Source organism: Diadema setosum, chromosome 5 (genome assembly GCF_964275005.1).
Source record: "Diadema setosum chromosome 5, eeDiaSeto1, whole genome shotgun sequence".
NCBI lineage: Eukaryota > Metazoa > Echinodermata > Echinoidea > Diadematoida > Diadematidae > Diadema > Diadema setosum.
In genome coordinates, this window is record NC_092689.1 from 291,862 (window position 1) to 312,500 (window position 20,639).

The 20,639-nt window shown below is 37.7% G+C and overlaps 1 protein-coding gene across 1 annotated transcript in view; it reads right to left on the bottom strand.

Moving 5' to 3' along the window:
* The window catches only part of LOC140228399 (synaptotagmin-1-like), a 31,204-nt gene that overhangs the window by 9,114 nt on the left and 1,451 nt on the right, over positions 1 to 20,639 (bottom strand). The window contains exons 2-4 of the mRNA XM_072308617.1: positions 10,422 to 10,561; positions 8,297 to 8,558; positions 7,462 to 7,706 (exon numbers count right to left, since the gene is read on the bottom strand). Coding sequence (XP_072164718.1) covers positions 7,462 to 7,706; positions 8,297 to 8,558; positions 10,422 to 10,561 — 647 coding nt within the window. The remainder of the gene's footprint in view (positions 1 to 7,461; positions 7,707 to 8,296; positions 8,559 to 10,421; positions 10,562 to 20,639) is intronic.

A 20,639-nucleotide genomic window follows, 5' to 3' on the forward strand; every position in this document is an offset into this window, starting at 1 on the left:
CGCAACTCTCCGCAAGTGTTCAGAACTATTATGAGCCAATTCGTAAGAATATCCGCAAGTGGACGCAAGTATTCGCATCTGATCGTATTTGTCCGTATCACCCGCACTTTTTCTCGGTATGTTTTGAATAAATTTTCTAGTGACGGCAAAGGATCCGCGGGAGTCCGCAATAGAAATGACTTTTTTGGACGTAACGCCGGACGCAGAGCATCATGTGACTGGGGCTTATGGAGAGTTGTGATTATTTACGGAGAGATGCGGATATTTTCGGATAGTTACGGATAGTTACAGATTGTTACGAATAATCATGGACAATGTGGTTTGTCTGACATTCCCTGCTCAGTTAGTGTATTTATGACAGCAAGGTCATCACATATCGGACTGTCTTTTATTGTACACTATAGGGGAAACTGAAATTATGTCACGTCCTAGTTGTGAATACTTTTCGTATTCCTTTAATTTGTTTTGCAGCAATAGAAGAAACGTGAAATTTTGAACTTGAAGTTTGAATTGAATTTGTGCAACTCAAATATGAATATACATCATAAATGTACAGAATATATTATACATAACATAAATATGATTTTATTTCTAACTTTATTTTGTTCTTTCTTTGCACTTTTTCCATTTGCAGACCCTTTATTCCCGATTGATTCCTTCCTCTTGCCAGAGTCTCTTTTATACAGCCTTTTTCCACCTACACATACACACACTTGTTTTTGTTTGTGGTTATACGTATTAATGTGCTGCTTGCTATGCCCATTTCTGCTTGCCCACCAATATACATTTTGTCTCCCTTGGATTTTGTGTCCCTTCCTTTTCATATGTGCTTTGATTATTATTATTTTAATTTCTTTTATCAACATCATTATCATTATTATTTTTTGTTGTTATTATTATAATTACTGTGTGTATATATACTTTGATATGTTTGATTACTTGCAATATTGTTGGTTGACTCTCACTTTCATTTTGTTGCCTCTTCTTGGTACACCTTATCAGGGCTCGCTGTTTGCTCAGCCCCCCCCCCCCCCTTCCCCTTGCTGTTGCTATTTCACTCTTTTCCTTTCTTTATCCCTCTGTTGTTCCTTATTTTGTTTGATGTTGCCTCCCTATTCATCCTTTTCCCTCTTTAGTTGCCCCCATGGTCCTCAGGATCATTACTGACCCTCCTCTGCCTTTTGTCTGTCCACCCTCCTGCCATAATCCCCCTCCCTTTGCCTGTTGGGCTCCTTGCCCATGACCTCCTACCCTCTCCTTTTGTTTTCTTTGTTCTGTGTCCCTAGCCTGTCCCTGACTGTTCTTGTTATATGAAGTCCTTATATGTGATTGCTTTCCCTGCCTGTTTGTCATTTTGCCTCTGACGAAGATTGTGCTGGATCGAAAGCTCAGGCCCCTTTTGACTCCCCATAACATAATTATACCACAAATAAAATACATGATAGATTGAAAAGTTAAATGATAGAGTAAGAAAATATAATTTACAGTCATGGAATAGACAAACTTTGGTTACGCTGTAATTGTACATCGATAGTCATGACTTACAGGGTTATTTCAAGGAGACTGATATAATAGAGTAATTATTATACTTGATAAATTTCCAGGTATAAAAAGTTGATAGATAGTAGCTCTTGCTGGAATGGAAATTGTCATGGTAATAACAAGAATCCAGCCTCCTGATTGGCTGTTGCTATTGGAAGTTGCCATTCCAGCAAGAGTTGCCATCCTAACATCTTTTGTGAAATGGGGCCCTGGACTTCAACCTCTCCCCTACCAAAATACAAAATAAAAAACGTAATACACATTCCATGTAGTGTAAAGTTGTAAAGAGTTGTAAACAGTCGTTCTCATAATATAGTTTATCGCTGCCCCACTTCCTCCCCGGCCAGAAAAGTGAATGAAATGCTGTCACCCCATTCCCTACCCAAAATATTGACCTTTTTCGAATAATGTACACTCAAAGAGTGCAAGAAAAATAAGTTCAGCACCAAGGGTCAACCGATGTCATTCCATGGAGTGTAAAGCAAAGAGCGTACAACCCTAAGAGGGTCTACTCGCGCGATTCTACACGTAAACAGGTGTAGTACGCCATGGAGCCCAACGGCGGCCATTTTAGGAAGCAAACCGCTGGATTATCGCGAGCGTCTACTACGTGACCTATAGGAGTGAATTCTGCTTCCCCTTCATTTTCTTCATTTTAAGGGGGCAAACAGCGGTATAGCTTTGTTTAAGACCTCAAATTCCCATTTAGAAGCATCATTTATGCCTAAAGATGAAAAAAATGAAGAAATGTCCATTATTTTCGAATCTGTAGTCCCTCAAAGTTCGAGCTATACTGAAACGTCTTTCTCTCCATCTCTCCCTATCTCTCTCTCCCTCTCTTTCGCCCCTGCCCTTTGGGCCTTGGGGGGGGGGGGACGTGTCCCCTGGAATTTTTTTTTTCTGAGGATCATCCCCCTGGTTTTTTTTTTTTTCAAACTTAGTATTCTTATTTCTCTTTTCTTTTTTAGCACTATTGATATACCTTGTCACGATGATCTGCAATGCGAACATGTTGAAGATTACAAAATAATATTTGATTGAAATTCTCAAATATTCCGCCAAAGGTGTGCATCAACATGGTTGAATTTTAATGCTGAAAATGCACAGGCTCCCTTCCCGGCCCCTTCGGTCCACCTCTTTAAATGAAGACGCGCATATCATGTCGATCTTGGATAAAGAGGTCGCGAATAAGAACGAATTTAGCCACATTTTCCCTACATTTCGTCTCTTTTTTTAAATTAAGAATTGCAAATATTCCGCCAAAATGCGCACCAAATCATAGATTATCAATTCTGAGAATACAAAAACTCCCTCGTGTGGGAGGGAGATATCCTCAGATTAGACCTGGTATGATTTGTGGCCGAGAGACGATTTCGTATTACGGCCAAGAAAGGCGATTAATGTCCGTTCAACGCCCCCCCCCCCCACACACACACACGGGTGCTGTTCCGAAGGTTCGTTGATCCGAAACACACACACAAAAAAATGTGACGTTATTCCGAAGGTTCGTTATTCCGAAGGCTCGTTTATCCGAAAATGAAACAGGGTTCGTTATTCCGAAGGTTCGTTTACCCGAAAATGAAATAGGGTTCGTTATTCCGAAGGTTTGTCGATTCGAAAATGAAATAGGGTCCGTAACGAACCTTTGGAATAACGAGCTTTGTTTCATTCTAGGATTAAAGAACCTTCGGAATAACGAACCTTATTTCATTTTCGGATTAATGAACCTTCGGAATAACAAACCTTATCACATTTTCGGATTAACGAACCTTCGGAATAATGAACCATCGGACTAAAGAACTTTCGGAATAACGAACCTTCGGAATAACGAACTGTACCACCCCCACCCCCCCCCCCCACACACACACACACAAACATCACTATACTTAAATACATGGCCACTTTACACAAGAATGTTTTTCTATTAGGGAAAGAATAATCGACATTTGTTACTATAACAAGAGACGTTGTTTTTAGGGATCAGTAATGTGAAAATGTATAAGGTGATGGCGACAAAGATCACAATTCTGATAAATAAGATAATTTATACTAAGAAGAAGAGTGCCATGGTTGGCAAGAATAAATTTCTATTAATTTCATAATTTGATTTACTCCAGGACAGGACATGTATCAGCCAAAAGGGCTGTTCCTCATGTCCGTGCATCATAACAATAAAAAAAAAAATGATAATAATACCATGCACCGCATTCCAATTTAAACTTAGATTCAGATTTTATTTTCACTTTTCAACAAAATGTACGAAGAAATATGTGAGATTTGACATGCGTGTCGTTGGAAACACAGCGACCCGGTCATAATGCAGGGATACTATATATGTTAATGTCTATAATTATGATCAGTACAAAAAAGAGTCATACAATTCACAAATTTTAAAAGTGCAACACAGCGAAAAAGATCAAGATGTCTACACTATCCTCCCCCTCCCCCCTCCCATCAATAAGAAAGAAAGAAAGAAAGAAAGATAACCCCAAAAGAAGAAGAAGAATAGTGTTCTGCAGCTTTTCTGGAAGCGACTGTATATTATAATAGAAAGGAAAATTGTGTTGACCGCCTACAATGATTTCTATTGGTTGTTCTAGGGAAAATCATGGTATATTAGCCTACATCGTTGACCAAGAGAAGAGTTGAGAGGGAGAGGGAGGGGGGGGAGAGGGCTCTGAAGTTGTGAGCACCCTCATGGGATGCATATCACACATCATGGTTTAGGTATACTCCCTATATATCATTAGGAGTTAGCTCAAATTTTGAGGGACTACAGATTGGACATTAAAGAGCATTTCTTCATTTATATTTCCTGGAATGATACTAATAAAATGCCGTAATGAGGTCCGAAGTTCTTCTTTTACCCTGTATGCCTCCCTAAGAGGGAGAAAATGAAGGGAAGGCAGATATCTCTCCATTGAGGGTCACGTAAAAATCAGCCCGCTATCATATCGATCGCTTTGCTTCCTAAAATGGCGCACGCACCTGCCCGTGAGCGTACTACGCAAAAACGAGAGAGTAGACCCTCTTAGGGTTGTACGCTCTTTGGTGTAAAGTTGTAAAGATTATATAGAAATACAGTCGTTCTCATAATATAGTTTATCGCTGCCCCACATCCTCCCCGGCCAGAAAAGTAAATAAAATGCTGTCACCCCATTCCCTACCCAAAATATTGACCTTTTTCGAATAACATACATTCAAAGAGTGCAAGAAAAATAATTTTAGCACCAAGGGTCAACCGAAGTCATCTGTATGTGGGTGCCACCTAAAATGACCATTTATGGGAGAAATTTCATAACTCGACCATGCGATTCTGCCATTCTACCGCTGTGGCTGTGTTGAAGCAGGGAGGTGGGTTCTTCCACCTCCCTGGTTGAAGTATTCCTTCATTTACATGCGCCACAGCTTGGCAACACGGGTGGTGTGGTTTCCCCACGAGTCTCTGCTCCCATGGGAGTAGAAAACGGAAAACGTCAAAGGACGCAATATGTCCGCAGCATCTGTAACTGTCCGTAAATTTCCGTAAGCGGACGTAGGTGTAACTGTGAGCGGTTAATTTCTGATACTTACGGTGGACGGAAATAAACGCAAATGGACGGGAGGTTTTTGTTTTGTTTTGTTTTTTTTTTGTTTTTTTTTTTGCGGATGGTTTGCGTCCAAGCTACGGATAGCTACGGGTAGTTACGTTTAGTTACGGATAGTTACGTTTAGTTATGGTAACTTGCGTTAGTCTGCATCCGTGGAATCCCTCTGCGAAATTTTGAACATTTCAAAATTTCGCAGGCTTGGCGTCGTCATTTTGCATTTCTTTACGGATGAGTTACGGACAGCCACGTCTATATACGACACTGTGGATGCCTGCGTTCACGCTCCGTCCTCCTACGTCACATCCGCATCTATCCGCGGCGGACGTAACCCATCGTAAGGCACTGTGTGACTGGGGCATTACGAACGTGTGCATAGCATCTAGACAAGCTCTCACACTCATGCACGCGCGGACCATGTGATGCTATTGTTCCCAAGGATCAAAATGTACCTGGAGGTGCACCAGCGCATGAGCTTTTACCTTTCTATGATCCAGCCAACTGGCAGCTGATCTTTCTCGTGATGAGTGCACTATGTTTGTTTTTTGTTTGTTTTTTTTTTCCCTTCGATTCGAATCGCGGCGCCTTCCAAATAAAAGTAACGAATAACAACCGGCGATAACGGGCGACACACTGCATGTAGAGATTTGGTTATTTCGATTGTTGTGAAACCAAGTTTTCCGCTTCATTATGTGAATTTATAGCGTTCCTATACCTCTATAAAAAGGCAGCGATTAATGGGCTTCGTATCAGGAGTAGAAATAAGGCCGTATAAGCAAAGCTGCCACTAATTAGTCAAGTTGAAGTCCAAAATATTGGTGAGCTTGTTGCGAGTGTCAACTCGTGAGCAAGTCATGAAAACATGGAAAAACGAATGTTCCGTGGTGCTCTAGATGCAAGCCCAGTGGATACGTTATTCGCACGAGTAAAACCAAAGACTCAAACGCGGAGTTCCACCTGATACAAACAGCTGTCAGTAGTTGTTGTTGTTGTTGTTGTTGTTTTCTAGGGGTGAACGAAAGAATTCCATGGCTGCATGTGTGTCTCTGATGCTTGGGGTTGATGCCACCATCTTTCTGAGCAATTTGACTATTCATTTTACAATCTTATCATAATGTCGGGTGTGTGTTTTTTTTTTATTATCTATTCATTAAATGAAGTGAAATTCCATCTAATGATAAAGCATTTGAATAAAAATTAATCATGTCAAGAAATATGTGTAACTGTAATGTGTAAATCAGAGCTGTCTGCTGAGAAAGTATTTTGAACAACACACTCCTGCATGGAAAGCCGATTTTATCACATTTCGTGTTGATGCCGACAAATAAAAACCGGTAATAATCTTCAAGTATTATAGTTCTTTATGTTTTAATTATTATGTTAGATCAGTGCTCGAATATGTACAGTCGGGTAATTCAGCTCCTGTCTTTTTCTTTTATTATTATTTTTTTATTAATTTTTATACTATTTTTGCATCTCCATGTCTTTATCTGTTTATACTATAAGGTTTCGCACATCTTTCTCACACACATATCTTGTTGGGATGGCAAAAAGTAATAATTACCATGACAAAGATAACTTCCTTAGGGAGTGGCTGGTCATAGGGCAATGAGACTCGAAACAATTTCACACATTTGAAACAAATATTTTGAGTAGGGTCATCAAACATTAGAACATGCATGGGTTCAAAGGGAATAGACTTGTATGTAATGACTCTATCTTTTGAATCTCCTTGGTAAACAGAGTGGAATACAAGTAATACCGCGTGTGTAACGACATAATGACAGTGTGAAATACGAGTTTGTCGACACAGCATAATATTTCATACGTATTTGCACGATGTCAGACAGACATGGCACATGTATTCGCATTTGCAATAGTGTAGGCCTATTACCTCCTGGCTTTTATAAACTGCATCTTCAAGTTTGTTGCTGTAAACTCAAACTGTAAGGTCTAATCGCTTTCATCACATTTAGAACCAGAGTTTAGTTAGCCGTGTGTTAGTTATCACGGTATGGTATGCAGTATTCAGAAGTTTCGGGGGATTTCGAAGGTGACTTTCGCCATTCTAGGCCTATGCATGCTAAGAATTAGCATTGCAATACCCCCACTCAGTTATTAGGATATTACATTTCATTGGGACAATCTCCTTAAAAGAGAGACTGTTTTGCTGGTATAATAAAATTATTATTAAATAAAATTTTATTTTTCTGTTACTGTGTATCAACTCTACCGGCCTACCCCCTGTTTAGAGTGTGTGTACCGTACGGATATTGGTATGACGCCGGTAAATTCAGTATTAATCAGATTATGTACAATTTATCAGTCTTACTTGTGCACTCGACTGAAGTGGATATGATTCTGTGAATTCCTTGGCAGTCGGTAGGTTCTGGAGTGACACTTGACATTCGCCTATTACCCTCTTCGGCGAGAATTTCGGATGGCTGATCACGATGAACTGAATATTACAGCGAAAAATGTCTTGGACCTCAATATCAAACGAGAACGTTTCTTCAAACACCGGGTTACGTGTTTTCCTCCTGATGGTTGTCCGATAGCTTAATTCCTGCACTTCTCCTGCGTTGATGATAAGAGGGGGAAAAAAGAAGGATCTAACTTGCTAATCTGAAATATAGGGTGTAACCCTCTTAAACGGTGTGTAAATATAGAATAATTTGACCTATAAGACCTAGTTACATAATACAAATCAATACTTATTGTATAGAGTATAGGTGACAATGCCGAGCAAGAAACTTTAGGTAACCCCCTCCCCCCCCCCCCCCAAAAAAAAAAAGAAAGAGAGAGAGAGAGATTAGGAGATATATATATATATATATATATATATATATATATATATATACAATCTAATGTATATATGCATATCAGACAGAGGATATTTGGGGTTTGGAATTGATAAATCACACAGATTATGAACATTTGCACTTTGTCAGTGGAAAACAAAGTAAATAATGCAGTACGATCTCTCAGAGAAAATAGCAAAACGCGTACTCTACCATAACAAGTCTTAAAAGTGTTTCAATCGCTCTTATAAACTGCTGATATTAGCCCTCATAAACTGCCTTATGTACTGACCACGATATTCCATTAATCCATCATAAAAGAGTTGTCACCCTGTGCTGATGGAGGCCGCAGCGCATCTCTCTTACCTCGTTCGGCTGGCAGAAGTCGTAATTGCACATAGGTGTCTAAGTCTGGTGAGTGAAAAGATGATGGAATATCTGTAATCCCATGGATGGTGACAGACAGTCCACCAGATTGACTTATTTTGAATGTGACGAGAATTTGACCTCGAGATCCCGCCATCGCACTGCCATCGCCGTCGCCCTCAAAGTTGAGAAGATGGATCTCCTCGGGTGTCTTGATCTCATGCATTGAAGTCGCGTTGCGTCCGAGCACAAGGCCGTAATGCTATAACCAGGAAGATAGAAGTAAAACTCGCAAGTGATGAAAGGCTTTCTATGTCGTAAGATTGTGTTATTTTACATTTAACTTGGTCTACAACGGGATTAAAAAGGTAAATTCATAAGATTTACACGTGTTGATTATTATGCTTCTAAACGCATATAAAATAGTGTTCACAAAGAGGAAGATGCGGAACACAGAGCAAATTCTGCTATGCGTCAAACTTTGTCATGTTCGTGTGACATCAAATCCATTGTAATGAGAAAGTCAGGTGGGAAACAGGTTTTTCTATTTGATTATGTCTACTATGTTAATATCGTAAATTCACTTGGATATTTGATAATTATTTCTGAAACCTGCTCCATTTTAAGTACGAATCATGTTTTATATCACAAATTATTCCTGAAAGGGTTCACTTCTAACCATCACAATATCTTATTTCTCTTTGAGAATATAGAAATTTCGCAAAAAAAAAAAAATACTATAAGAAAGAACACAGACAAAGGTTTAACAACGTGAGTTTGACGGATTTCAGAGAGGCTTGTTAATCACAGCTGCCATTTTTTATCTGCTTTCAAAAATCCGTCGAGATATCTAGTATACAAGTTGATGGACAGGACAGAGTGGATTGGTGAGAATTGGATGCGCGAGTTTAATAAACCCACGAGCGCAGCGAGTGGGTTGTATTTAGACTGTTCCAAAGTTAAACGAGAGAATCCAATTCTGACTGATCAACGAAATAGGTCTGTGCATCATTTAAACTCGCGCGTCCAATTCTCACCAATCCACTCTGTCCTGTCCATTAACTTGTATAACACAAATTTTGTGTTATAAAATGGACCCTTAAATTCATAAAATAAAACCATTTTCCCCATCATGCGTCCGGTACACAACAACACTATACCAGACTTTAGCCATGTGTTCAGATTTTACCGGACTCATACTGTAATGCATTCGGATTTTACCGGACGCATGGCTCAGTGTGGATCAGTAAAAATCAATGCATGACAATTGACCAATCAGATTGCAGATATTCTAAAGCCCATTTTGTAATTTGATTTAAAATGTCCAGTCCGTGCATCCCCAATAGTACTTGAGCAGCGTTTCACAATAACAATACGGCCATATTCCGACCTGTACATTAATTCAGTTATTCCTCGAATCGTCAATATAGATTTACGTACACATACACCTTTGTTTTCCTCTAGTTTAAATTCTTTGATAACTCATGCTGTCCAAGACACCTACTTCTTTGATTTGATGTATCTTTTTATCGTTATTTTACTAGTCATTATTTGTGTTCTTTCATGTAAGCACTTTCTCTCCTTTTTAACTCTTTGTTGTTAACAATTTTTTTTTAGGTTGCACATTGCAGAAGCCTGTTTACTTTCGTATCGCCAAATTTTTGACTGATTCTTACATTTGCAATAAACTACAACAGAAAATCAAAATTCCTGATTTCGTCGCATATTTTTTTTTTATTATCATTTATTTCTCATTTTTGGCCAGATTACAGAAATGACCAGTTTCATCTAAACTTCCTCCAATATAGGATATACAGTGATATTCAGTGTTGCTAATCTACAGATGAGAAGGTAATGATTTCTTCTTCTTCTTTTTTTGTATCAAAATTCATCCAGGATATATGATGTGTTAAAAAGAGAAATGTCATCAGTATCATTATTACTCTACCTGTCTAGAAAGTCTAAATCTGCCATTTCACTGCGCAGATAAATCTAGCGAAACAAATATGGCGAATAAGAGAAAAAAGAGGGACACGTAGATGGAATTCATGACCTTACAGATAGAGAGAATCCACAAAAGGAGTGCCTTAATTAGCTGTAGATATATAGTACTCCGGGAGTTTACCTGTAATGACCCGTAGCCCTCAGACCCGCTAGACGTGGAGGAGACACTAGGCGTGATGGAAAGTCTCTCGTAGTTACTGCTGGACGGTGGGAAACGTCGGAGTTTTCTTCCACCTGGAGAACGTTCGACACCTTTGGAATCTTTAAGTAAAGGGTGGGAAGGACAGAGAGAAAATAAATTTCGGAATATTTTTCCTAAATGTAGTACCTCAACGGCACGCGTACACGGTATACTCCTCCAACTCTCGTTTAAAGGTCCTGTTTACCTTTGGGATATGTTCAAGATATCACATTTGATGCATATGTGTAGGTCTGTTGTATCACAAAACATCCTGCCATATATAATTTTGCAATAAAGCCAAAAATGTAAGGAGATATGAGTATTTTTCTCATTAAACCATAACTGTTGATGGTTTAGTCTGGAAACATTTTTATTATAACTACTGTTCACATTTTGTGTATTTAACAGTACTTAACATCGATTATACGGATTCAATTTTTTACAGCGCTTGTTTCTATCCCTAACTCACATTTAATAACTATTCTAAGGCACTAATAGTGGGTTTTTGTTTCTTATACAAATGGTAAGATATGCCTTTAATCCTTGCATTGGTATTGGCAAAACTCCAACTATTTTTTTACAATGCCGCTGCAAAGAAGAGGGTGGAAGGCATGTGCAAGGCTTTGAAAGGATATTTCATTTTGGTCACATGGGGATAATGGAGATACCTAGTTCATATCAAAGCCTTTCGGTCAATTATATCAATATGTTGACTTTTGTCCTTTAAGGTATCGAAGTTGGACCTCGGGCTTTATTATAGACATATGGGAGCCTACATATCTGCTGTTCTGACGTTCGATCGCACCATTCTGAAGTTTTGAGTTAATGATATCTGCTACCTTGAGTCTCTCACCGTGTTGATGACGACAACACCGCCAGGTTAAGTAGCCTAAGAGAAAGACGAGGACAGCAACCAAAATGGCTGCTGGAATTATTAACCATAACAACAAGTCTGTAGTCTGCGGAGACGGAGTTGTCCGTGGATCATCGTCGGGCTTAAAGGGTTCGGTCATTTTGACATCTATCATAGAGGAGCAAAATGATGAAAATTGTACATTACTTTAGAGCAGGCAATATGATGCGTCATCTCATGTAAGATGGTTCAATAACTCTTATATTACAATTTATGTTCAAAGAAAGCGCAACTCGCAACAATTAAGTTCACCTTGCAGTTGTTTTTTTGAACAACGTTGAATAACAAGTTAACTTGCCCTTGGGAATAAAAGGAATTACAATAATATCTAATGTGAGGCATAGAATAAAACATCCTCATATAAATGTGATCATAGCCTCCAATATTTAATCAGGTTAATTATCTCGCCATTTAATCGACGAATGCCCAGGTGGGTTTTTTTTTTCAAAGTTCCTTTGTTTAAATGGTAAGCAAAAGATGTTTTTGTTTGTTTGTTTTTTGGTTTTTTTTTTTTGCTCTTTGGCCTTTATTTACTCAGTATTAGTTCAGTGCGATACAGTTTTGGAAAGCATGGTCTACGTCGTGTATTGTATCGTGTTTTAAGAGCAATCACACTTTTGTCATTTTAGTTCATCTCCTTCCTTATTTAGTAAACATCTGATAGTCATTCATAGGATTCCCCGGTCATTTTCATCACTTTCCTTCAATTTGATATTCGAAGAAATCAATTTCACGAGGCTCTTGCTCACAGCACCTTATCATGCGTCATTCACGTTTTATACCCACTCATTCACGTGGACTTTACAACCAATTGCCCCTACTATTGGACAGTATGTGTAAACAAAGGCCATTCGTTTCACTAGTGAATATTCATATTCAATTCCTGCCAGGTCCGACATCTCTTCAGACTCGGCGTAATGTACAAGTAGGCCTATTTTTCAATAAGTGATACATACAATGTAAAGTGTATTTTTAAATAAGTGCATTCGTTTCGATATTGGGGATTTCGTAGTGACTGCGTGATGTCAATCTAAGCTTTCATTAGTTTTATACGGTTGAGTGATAGTGTATGATGGTCGTTTGACTGACGTGTGTGAGAGTGTGTGTGTTTGTTGTCTTTGTGGTGTATATTATGTTCAGTGTTTTATATGTATACATTATATATTTTTATAGAATTATTAACATAATCATAAACTTGTGTAATATCTTTTTTATTTGTTAAGTCACACACAAATGACATTTTGATTATATTTGACTTTGACTGTATCAGGAATCATTTTGTCCACATCTCTTCTGATGTCTCAAAAGGAGTAGGAATATAATTACACAACCTAAGACATACAATGTATCCTCATTGTTTTTATGCTGCAATTAAGCATACAGGAAATTCCGGTAATACAATAAATAAACATCCCCCGTTACAAAAATAAATCTAAAAATAATAATAATTATAAAATGCAGACTTGGAAGTCTCCGCAGTATTTCCCCAAAGCTGATCCACTATTTTTATAATCTATATGGAACATGGATTTTAAATCTAATGTTGTCCGTGTCTTTTTAATGGTGATCTATATTCTGGACACAATTTATCTGTGTCCGTTCTTGCCCAACTCGTCATTCTTCTGATATTCACTGAGACAACTCTATACTACCCCAGCACCCAAACCACCACAACAACATACAAACAAACAAATAAACGAATTAACACACCCACACGCACACACCAAGGCAAATGGTCCTGATGTATGGAATTCATATGATTACCCAGTTACATACGATCTGCCTCTTCACTGAAACACAGAATTGGAGAGGAAGTGAATTATAGGATGAAATCATTTTATATTAGAAGAACGAATATATTGTAGAACAAAGTGAAGACAAAAACGGCAGATCAGTAAGCATAATCGTCACTAATGTCTCATTCATTGCAAATTCAGAATGAAAAGCGAGTAGCATCATTCTTGTTAGATAATCACAATTATCTCGCATCAATATGAATCGGAGTATCTCACTGATTCAATTTCGCCTGTCCTCTACTCTAATCAGTAGAAGAAAGACGAACGTTGTAGAAGGAAGGCGTGTATACACTCAAGGGAGAGAAGCCATGAAGACTGCTATAGACACAGAGAGAAAATTGAAAAAGAGAGAGAAAAAAATACAATCAGTGTTTAGAAATATCGCGTATTTATAAAACGTGTTAATAAGAGCGTCAAATTAAAGGCCTAAGCATGCTTTTCTCTTCCACAATGTCGCGTGTTGTGGAAATAAGGTGGGATATTCATAGAAGCTTCAAAATGGAGGTTTCTTGTAATCCACGAGAAAAAAAGTGGAGTTTTTGGTCTTCCTTGTCGTATTACTATAATGGTTCTAGGACTACATTTACCACTTCAAACTAAACTACATGCACAGTGTAAAAATGCCATTATAATACTCATGTAGGGGAAGTCGGATATGACACCACTATGGAAGAAAAAAAAAATCTTATCACAGTTACATGATTGGTCTATAGCGATACCTTATGTCGTTACAAAACACACACACACACACACACACCTTAATACTTTTACATCTGCATCAGTTCTGACTATCATTTCAGACCACATTGACATTTCACTCATATTGAAAGGATACTTTTCATTTGTGTGTGTCGTTGCACACTGTGTAACAACAGTACCCACGATCACACTAAATAAGCGAAAAGCCATTTGTCAATACTGAATATCTCAGAGAGGTAATTTTGTTTTGTTTTGTTTTCTTTATATTAATGAAATTTTAGGACATGTATACCTGCTTTATAAAATGGCGCCTGGTTAATGGATAATGAATATTTTCTATTAGTTATCAAAGTTAATAGAAGAAAAACTGCCCAGTGGTGACATTGAATAAGGTTGGCACTGGTGTACAATATTAGTCGTGAAGGGATATTAGGTATCACTATACATAGTAATGTGGTCTTACCTGTGGTAGTTTCTTTCAGATCCTATATGACAGGCGGTTTCCTCCTCATTCGACGTAATTCATTTATCCGATGAAGTAGCACAGACTGCCAACATTTATTACGATTTCTTTTTCTATGTGATAGGACATCACAACGAAGAATGAATACACAGTTATCACCGTCTGTTTGGAGTAGGCGCCGTCCTGTATGTACCCACAGTGCACGTTCATTACCAGTGACTTGATCTCAATAGACGTGGTAAAAGACGGGCGGAAATATATATCAAACATGTAAGGGTTGCATGCGTTACTTCGCGCAGTGCGGAAAGTGAACAAAGTATGAAATATGCTGGTAGAAGTTGCAATGGTAAGTTGAGACTTCCCCAAAGAGGAGTTCTTTTGACTGGTAGGCACACATCTCGTGATTAACCTCAGGACTGCTTCATTGTGCGTCGTTACGGTTCGATTAAAGTTGTTTTTTTCCTTTGCCTATAGTCTAGAACATTGTGCGTGACAGTTGATATAGAACGATGGTCTGCATGCGGCATAACGTTATGTATTTACCATTGTCGGTCTGACAATTTTTTTTCTCTCTCTCCATCCCCCCCCCTTCCTCCCTCTCTCTCTCTCTCTCTCGCTCTCCCCCCCCCCCCTCTCTCTCTCTCTCTCTCTCTCTCTTTCGTTTTATGTTGTCTACGGCTCGATGCCTTTTCGTACTTAGAGTGGATACCGGAATCCTTCGCCCTTGCTGGGTTAATCATTATCACTCATCAGAACGAAACACCTTAGACCAATGTGTTGCAGTGATATGAAAATCTTTCGAATGATGTTCACATACGAAATAAAAGGACATTAAATCATTCATTTCTGAAGCCCTTGTCATTGTCATTAGATTAACAAGAATGATTTGTATCCTGAAAAATGTTTCTCTATACCCAAATGAAATATTTGTATGATATATCCTGAATTGTTATTACTATATTACGCTAACATCTCTTTCCTTTTATCTATTCATACATAAATTTATGTATATCGTACGTATATGCTACTGACTTTGTTGGAGATGGAAAAAAACTTGAACTTGAACTCCATATCATTTTTTATCATGTCAAAATCTTGATTTAGGTCATATTTATGATGTACCAAGTTTGTTAACCAGCACAGCAAATCAGTTGATCCCACTGTAATTTTGTTCGGAGCACACAAACATCATAGTTTAGTATGCTCGTGATATGTCACTGTTTGATACGTTTATCCTTTGATAACAGAAGAAAGAAAAGAAAGAAAATATGGGTATTTTCTTCTCAGATATAAACTTTACTTTAGGGTATACATCAGGTTACAGCAATTTATCTATGTTCAGATAGACACGTGTTTGTATCAACTGCTTAGAGACAATAGTTACAGCGAAAGCCTTCTCTTTTTATTTTTCTACCTTGTGTCTTGTAGAAGAACTTGATTCGTTATGCGGTCGGGTAAATTCAATGAAAACAACCGACTATCTCTGTCATGTGATTATCTAAATCCGCCAAACCGTGACTGGCTCGAAGCACTCCCCTTACAGCAGCGAAACACCGAAGTCAACTTAGGAAGTTGATTGTGATCGCTTGTGACGTGTGAGAAGTCTGCAAACATTAAAGGCAAATTCTGTGATTCAAACACATGAACGACTAACCATTGCTAGTTACTGAAGGTAACTTTGATGATCGCTGTTGCAATGCATCCCATAATTCGAATAGGTCTGACAGTAATCAGTTCACCAATTGAACTCTGCTTTTCTCATCCAATATTATACAATGAAGTAATGGAAAATGAGGTAAAGTGCGTCAACATCACTATACACATAAAATATTATAGTTATGCATGGGTATCAATGACCCATCGGTTTTTAACATGAGCAATCAGGAACTCGCTAATTTTGAAGAGCTTGTGCGCCTCTCAGACGTGAGTTCAGAAAGAGAGCACGTGTAATTTTAATGATATATAAACGACATGCAACACCCGGTAATCACATGAGTTCTATTTTGTGTAATTTTCCCATTCATTTTATTGACCACAACACTGAAAATTAATGTATCTTAGCAATCATCATAGTATCTGTTCCTTTTCAGCTTGATCTCGATGATTTCATATTTTTAAGCGTCTCTTTGGAAATGCATATGCTACCCAGTCTAAGTGGGTGAGTCGATTAATTTTCTGCAGGTTGAAATGCTCAGAAAATAATATTTATACTTGTCACTACAATTCCATGCATTATAAAATCTTTCTCATTCACTCCATTGATTATCAACACATTCAAACTCTACTCATTTGGTTGTTAATTGTTGTTGTCTTCACATCGCAGACAATTATTACGCAACCGAATTATTTGATAGATTTTGAATCCTCCCTCCGTAAAACTGTGGTCACAACCTCAAAATTAGACTGCTCGACGACCGGGCTGCTATTACTTTCTTTCTTTCTTTCTTTCTTTCTTTTTTCTTTCTTTCTCTCTCTCTCTCTTTTTTTTTCAGGACATCACTCAAGTCGCGGCTGACGTTTTGGCTCTGAATATAAGTTCTTATGATGACGCTAGTATTATATAGCCTTAAACTCACCACCCATGGTAAGCTCTAAGATGCGATCTGATAGAGGTTGCCTAGCGATCGCCGGGCACTGGGCTGGGCCTTCTCGATTTTTCGTCGCCGTCTCCAGTTAGTTTGTACTCTTCCCCAAACACCAGCATTATAACTGTACTCCCATTATAACAGTACTCATGCCCTACTGCTCTTCAATAGATTGCGAGTCATTCACGTTACAAAGTCTAGCCTCGTGGGGGCACTGTGGCAAAGCGGATAAGACTCTAGACTTTCTGAATCGGAGGTCATGAGTTTAAATTCTGTGAAGTGCCTACGTCCTTATGATGTTTTACCCACCGTGTACCTCTTGACCCAGGTGTGTATTGGGGCAATAATGAAAGCATGACCCCCTCGTAGATCAGTGGCAACACTGAAGAGGCTATATATCCTGGGTAAAGAAGACTTCGCACAGGTTTCCCGGCCAATTTCGCACTTTTGTCAGTCCATTTGATAGAAGGTTCACTCAATTTAGCAAAACCCCTCGTTATCGCATAGTCTGTCGTTCAAAATTACAACTTGTGCATTCAATTTAGCATTTCGATCAATGAAATTTGCACATGTGGCTTTCGAATTCGTAAAAAAAAAGGCATTCAAATTAGCTGGTACTCTACGTTCATTCAAATTTGCCACCAATCGCCGAAAAGGGTATTTGAGTCATCCAATTTCGCGAATGGGCAGTCAAATTCCAAACATTTTCATTCAAATTAACGTCATGTTATTCCTTTTTTTTTTTTTTTTTGAAAAGGTGAGAACATAAAACGTGTGAATTTCTATGTGACTTTTTGTTTCATCCACACACTGTTAAGCAGTAAAAGTGTCATTTTTTGACCCGATATAACTCGAGTTTGTTGTTCTGTGATGCCCCTTTTCTTTCACACATAAATAGGCCTACATGTACCAATACTCAGATTAACTTCATCTTCTTACAATCATGACATCACAAGTTAGATACAGACGTATATCTGAAGAAGACAGAGAAAGAATTATAGGAATACTTAATGATCATAACCATGACTTCCTATGGAACTGGCCGACACACTCGGAATAAAGCGCTCAACGGCCAGATAAGTTGTGGCCACATGCCACATCTTCGGACTGGGAGACTCAATAAGCACATTGAAAAAAAAATTGTTGCCAAAATCTCTAAAATGAATACAAAAATATGAAGTTTAATGATGCTTACAAAACAATAAATATGTGGGAAAAAATAAAGAAAGAACCAAAGTTGTTAAATTGCATGCCCAAAAATGAATTCGAATGAACGAGCGCAGCATATACGTGATCACGTGACCATATCAGTGATCACGTGACCATATCATTCTAAAATGAATGAACGAATAACGGTACTTTGAGTGATAATTTTATAAAAAATCAATGCCATTTGCTCTGTTATATAAGGTCGAATTCTTTTTAACAAATATAAAAGGGTTTGTAATTTTTTATGCAATGAATCGATTTGATTTGTCCATTCTAAATATTGATCAATTTGCACACCCAGATACTTACAATTTGAAACACGAGTTATATCGGTGTCCTTTATCTTAATACATGGTGGCTCCACTGAGTTGAGTTTCTTTCTTGACCCAGTTAACAGAAATTCACACTTTGTAACATTGAGAGCGAGTTTATTTCTAGTTAACCATCTACACTCAGCAAAAAAGAAAGTAAACACTTTTTCGAGATCATATCTTTTATAAAAGATTTTGATAAAAATCAATGTATTATATACCATATTAAAGATAATTTAATTGGCTATAAAGTTAGTAGGTTGATACAAAAGGAAATTTTACGTATGAGTGAACGCATTCATTTTTGCCCGCCAAGACACAAAAGTAAAAATTGCAAAATTTGACAAGTTGTCTTTCATTTGGTAATGTCCTTCAAGATAACAATGACAACAAAAAGCCATTTTAAAACAATGAGAGACATAAATGAAATAGCATAAACAAGTTTTTGTTCTCTTTATCTCTTTATAACCTCAAACAGAAACAAAATGGGAAACTAAAGGAGGAAATGAGAATTTCTTGTCAGCTTAAATTTCAAACGACATTGGGAGTAATGGCATAAAGATGATTAAATAAACAGACTTTCTTTATTTTACTCTTTTTAGTAAGTAAGTCAAAGATTCATGAGATAAATTAAAGAACCAAATATAATTTACAATTCTCCTAATTTGAAAACAAATTGAAATTTTTACCATTTTTATTAATATTTCTGAGTCTCTTATTTCATTTGAATTTTGGCTTGACCCATGATTCTTCATTTTTCTCCCTTATTTTTTGCCTTTATTGATGTCTTGGCTTCAAAGATATTCTAGAGATCAAAGGTTCATTTTTGCAACTCAATTCATGTGTCTAATTGTGTTAAATTTGTCTGGAGTTCTTATTGTTATATGGAGGAGCACTTGCGCATGAATGACAACTCGTTCAATTTTGCAATTTTTGCTTTTGTGCCTTGGAAGAGAAAAACAAAGGTGTTCATTCATGCGTAAAGTTTCCCATTCTATTGACCTACTAGGCTGATAGCAAGTTAAATAACCTTCAATATGGTATGTAATACATTAACTTTTAGCAAAACATTCTATGAGAAATATAAACTTGAAAAAGTGTTTAATTTCTTTTATTGCTGAGTGTATGTATTCTCACCAATTCTTCATTCAAAACGTTCGTCAATCTATTCACATCACTACACGAGTAGTGCAGGCAGGTGTCATCTGCGTATAATGAAATCTTACATTTCTTTACAGATAAAGGCAAATCGTTTATGTATAGAACAAAAAGTAAAGGGCCTAGATTTGACCCCTTTGGTATTCCACATGTGATTGTCCGTGGACTAGATTGTACACCGTTGATAATAGTGCATTGTGTGCGATTGGTAAGATAGCTTCGGAACCATTCAACAACAACATCACTGGTACCATACATACGTAGTTTCTTCAGGAGGATTCCATGGTCTACCTTATCAAAAGCCTTCTTTAAATCCAAGGTTACTATCCCAACAAAGTTGCCTTTGTCCATATTATCAAGCCAGTCTTCAGTGGTGGTAAGTAAGGCAGTCATGGTGGAATTGTTTGGCCTAAAGCCTGACTGGTGCTCACTAAGCAAATCATTCGTTTGCAGATATCCGTAGAGTTGATCAAATACTAACTTTTCTATAATTTTGTGATAATCGATATTATTGATATAGGTCGGTAGTTACTCATATTAGTTTTCGCACCATCCTTGTAGACTGGCGTAATACGCGATCGTTTCCATGACAACGGCACCTTACTTTGTTGCATTGACTGATTAAATATATGTCAGCGGCTTAAAAACATATTCAGCTATTGATTTCAAAATGATAGCGGGAATATTGTCCAAACCAGTTGCTTTATCAACAGAGAGACTATTCAAACAACTCAAAACATCTTTCTCATCTATCTTTTTCAATTCAAAATCATTTCCGTTGTCAACGATTCCAGGGTCATTGCTCCCGTCTTCATCGCTGACTTCAGTGCTCTCTTGAATAATCTTGCCAATGTTTGTGAAGTGCTTATTGAAGCTATCAGCTATCTCAGCTTTATCATGAATGTCCCTGTTTTTATTTGCAATACACGTTATTCTTTCAGTCTGCGGTTTCCTAGGTAAAACATAACTCAATGATTTCCATACTTCACCAGAGGTACCACAACTATTTTCAACATAGCTAGCA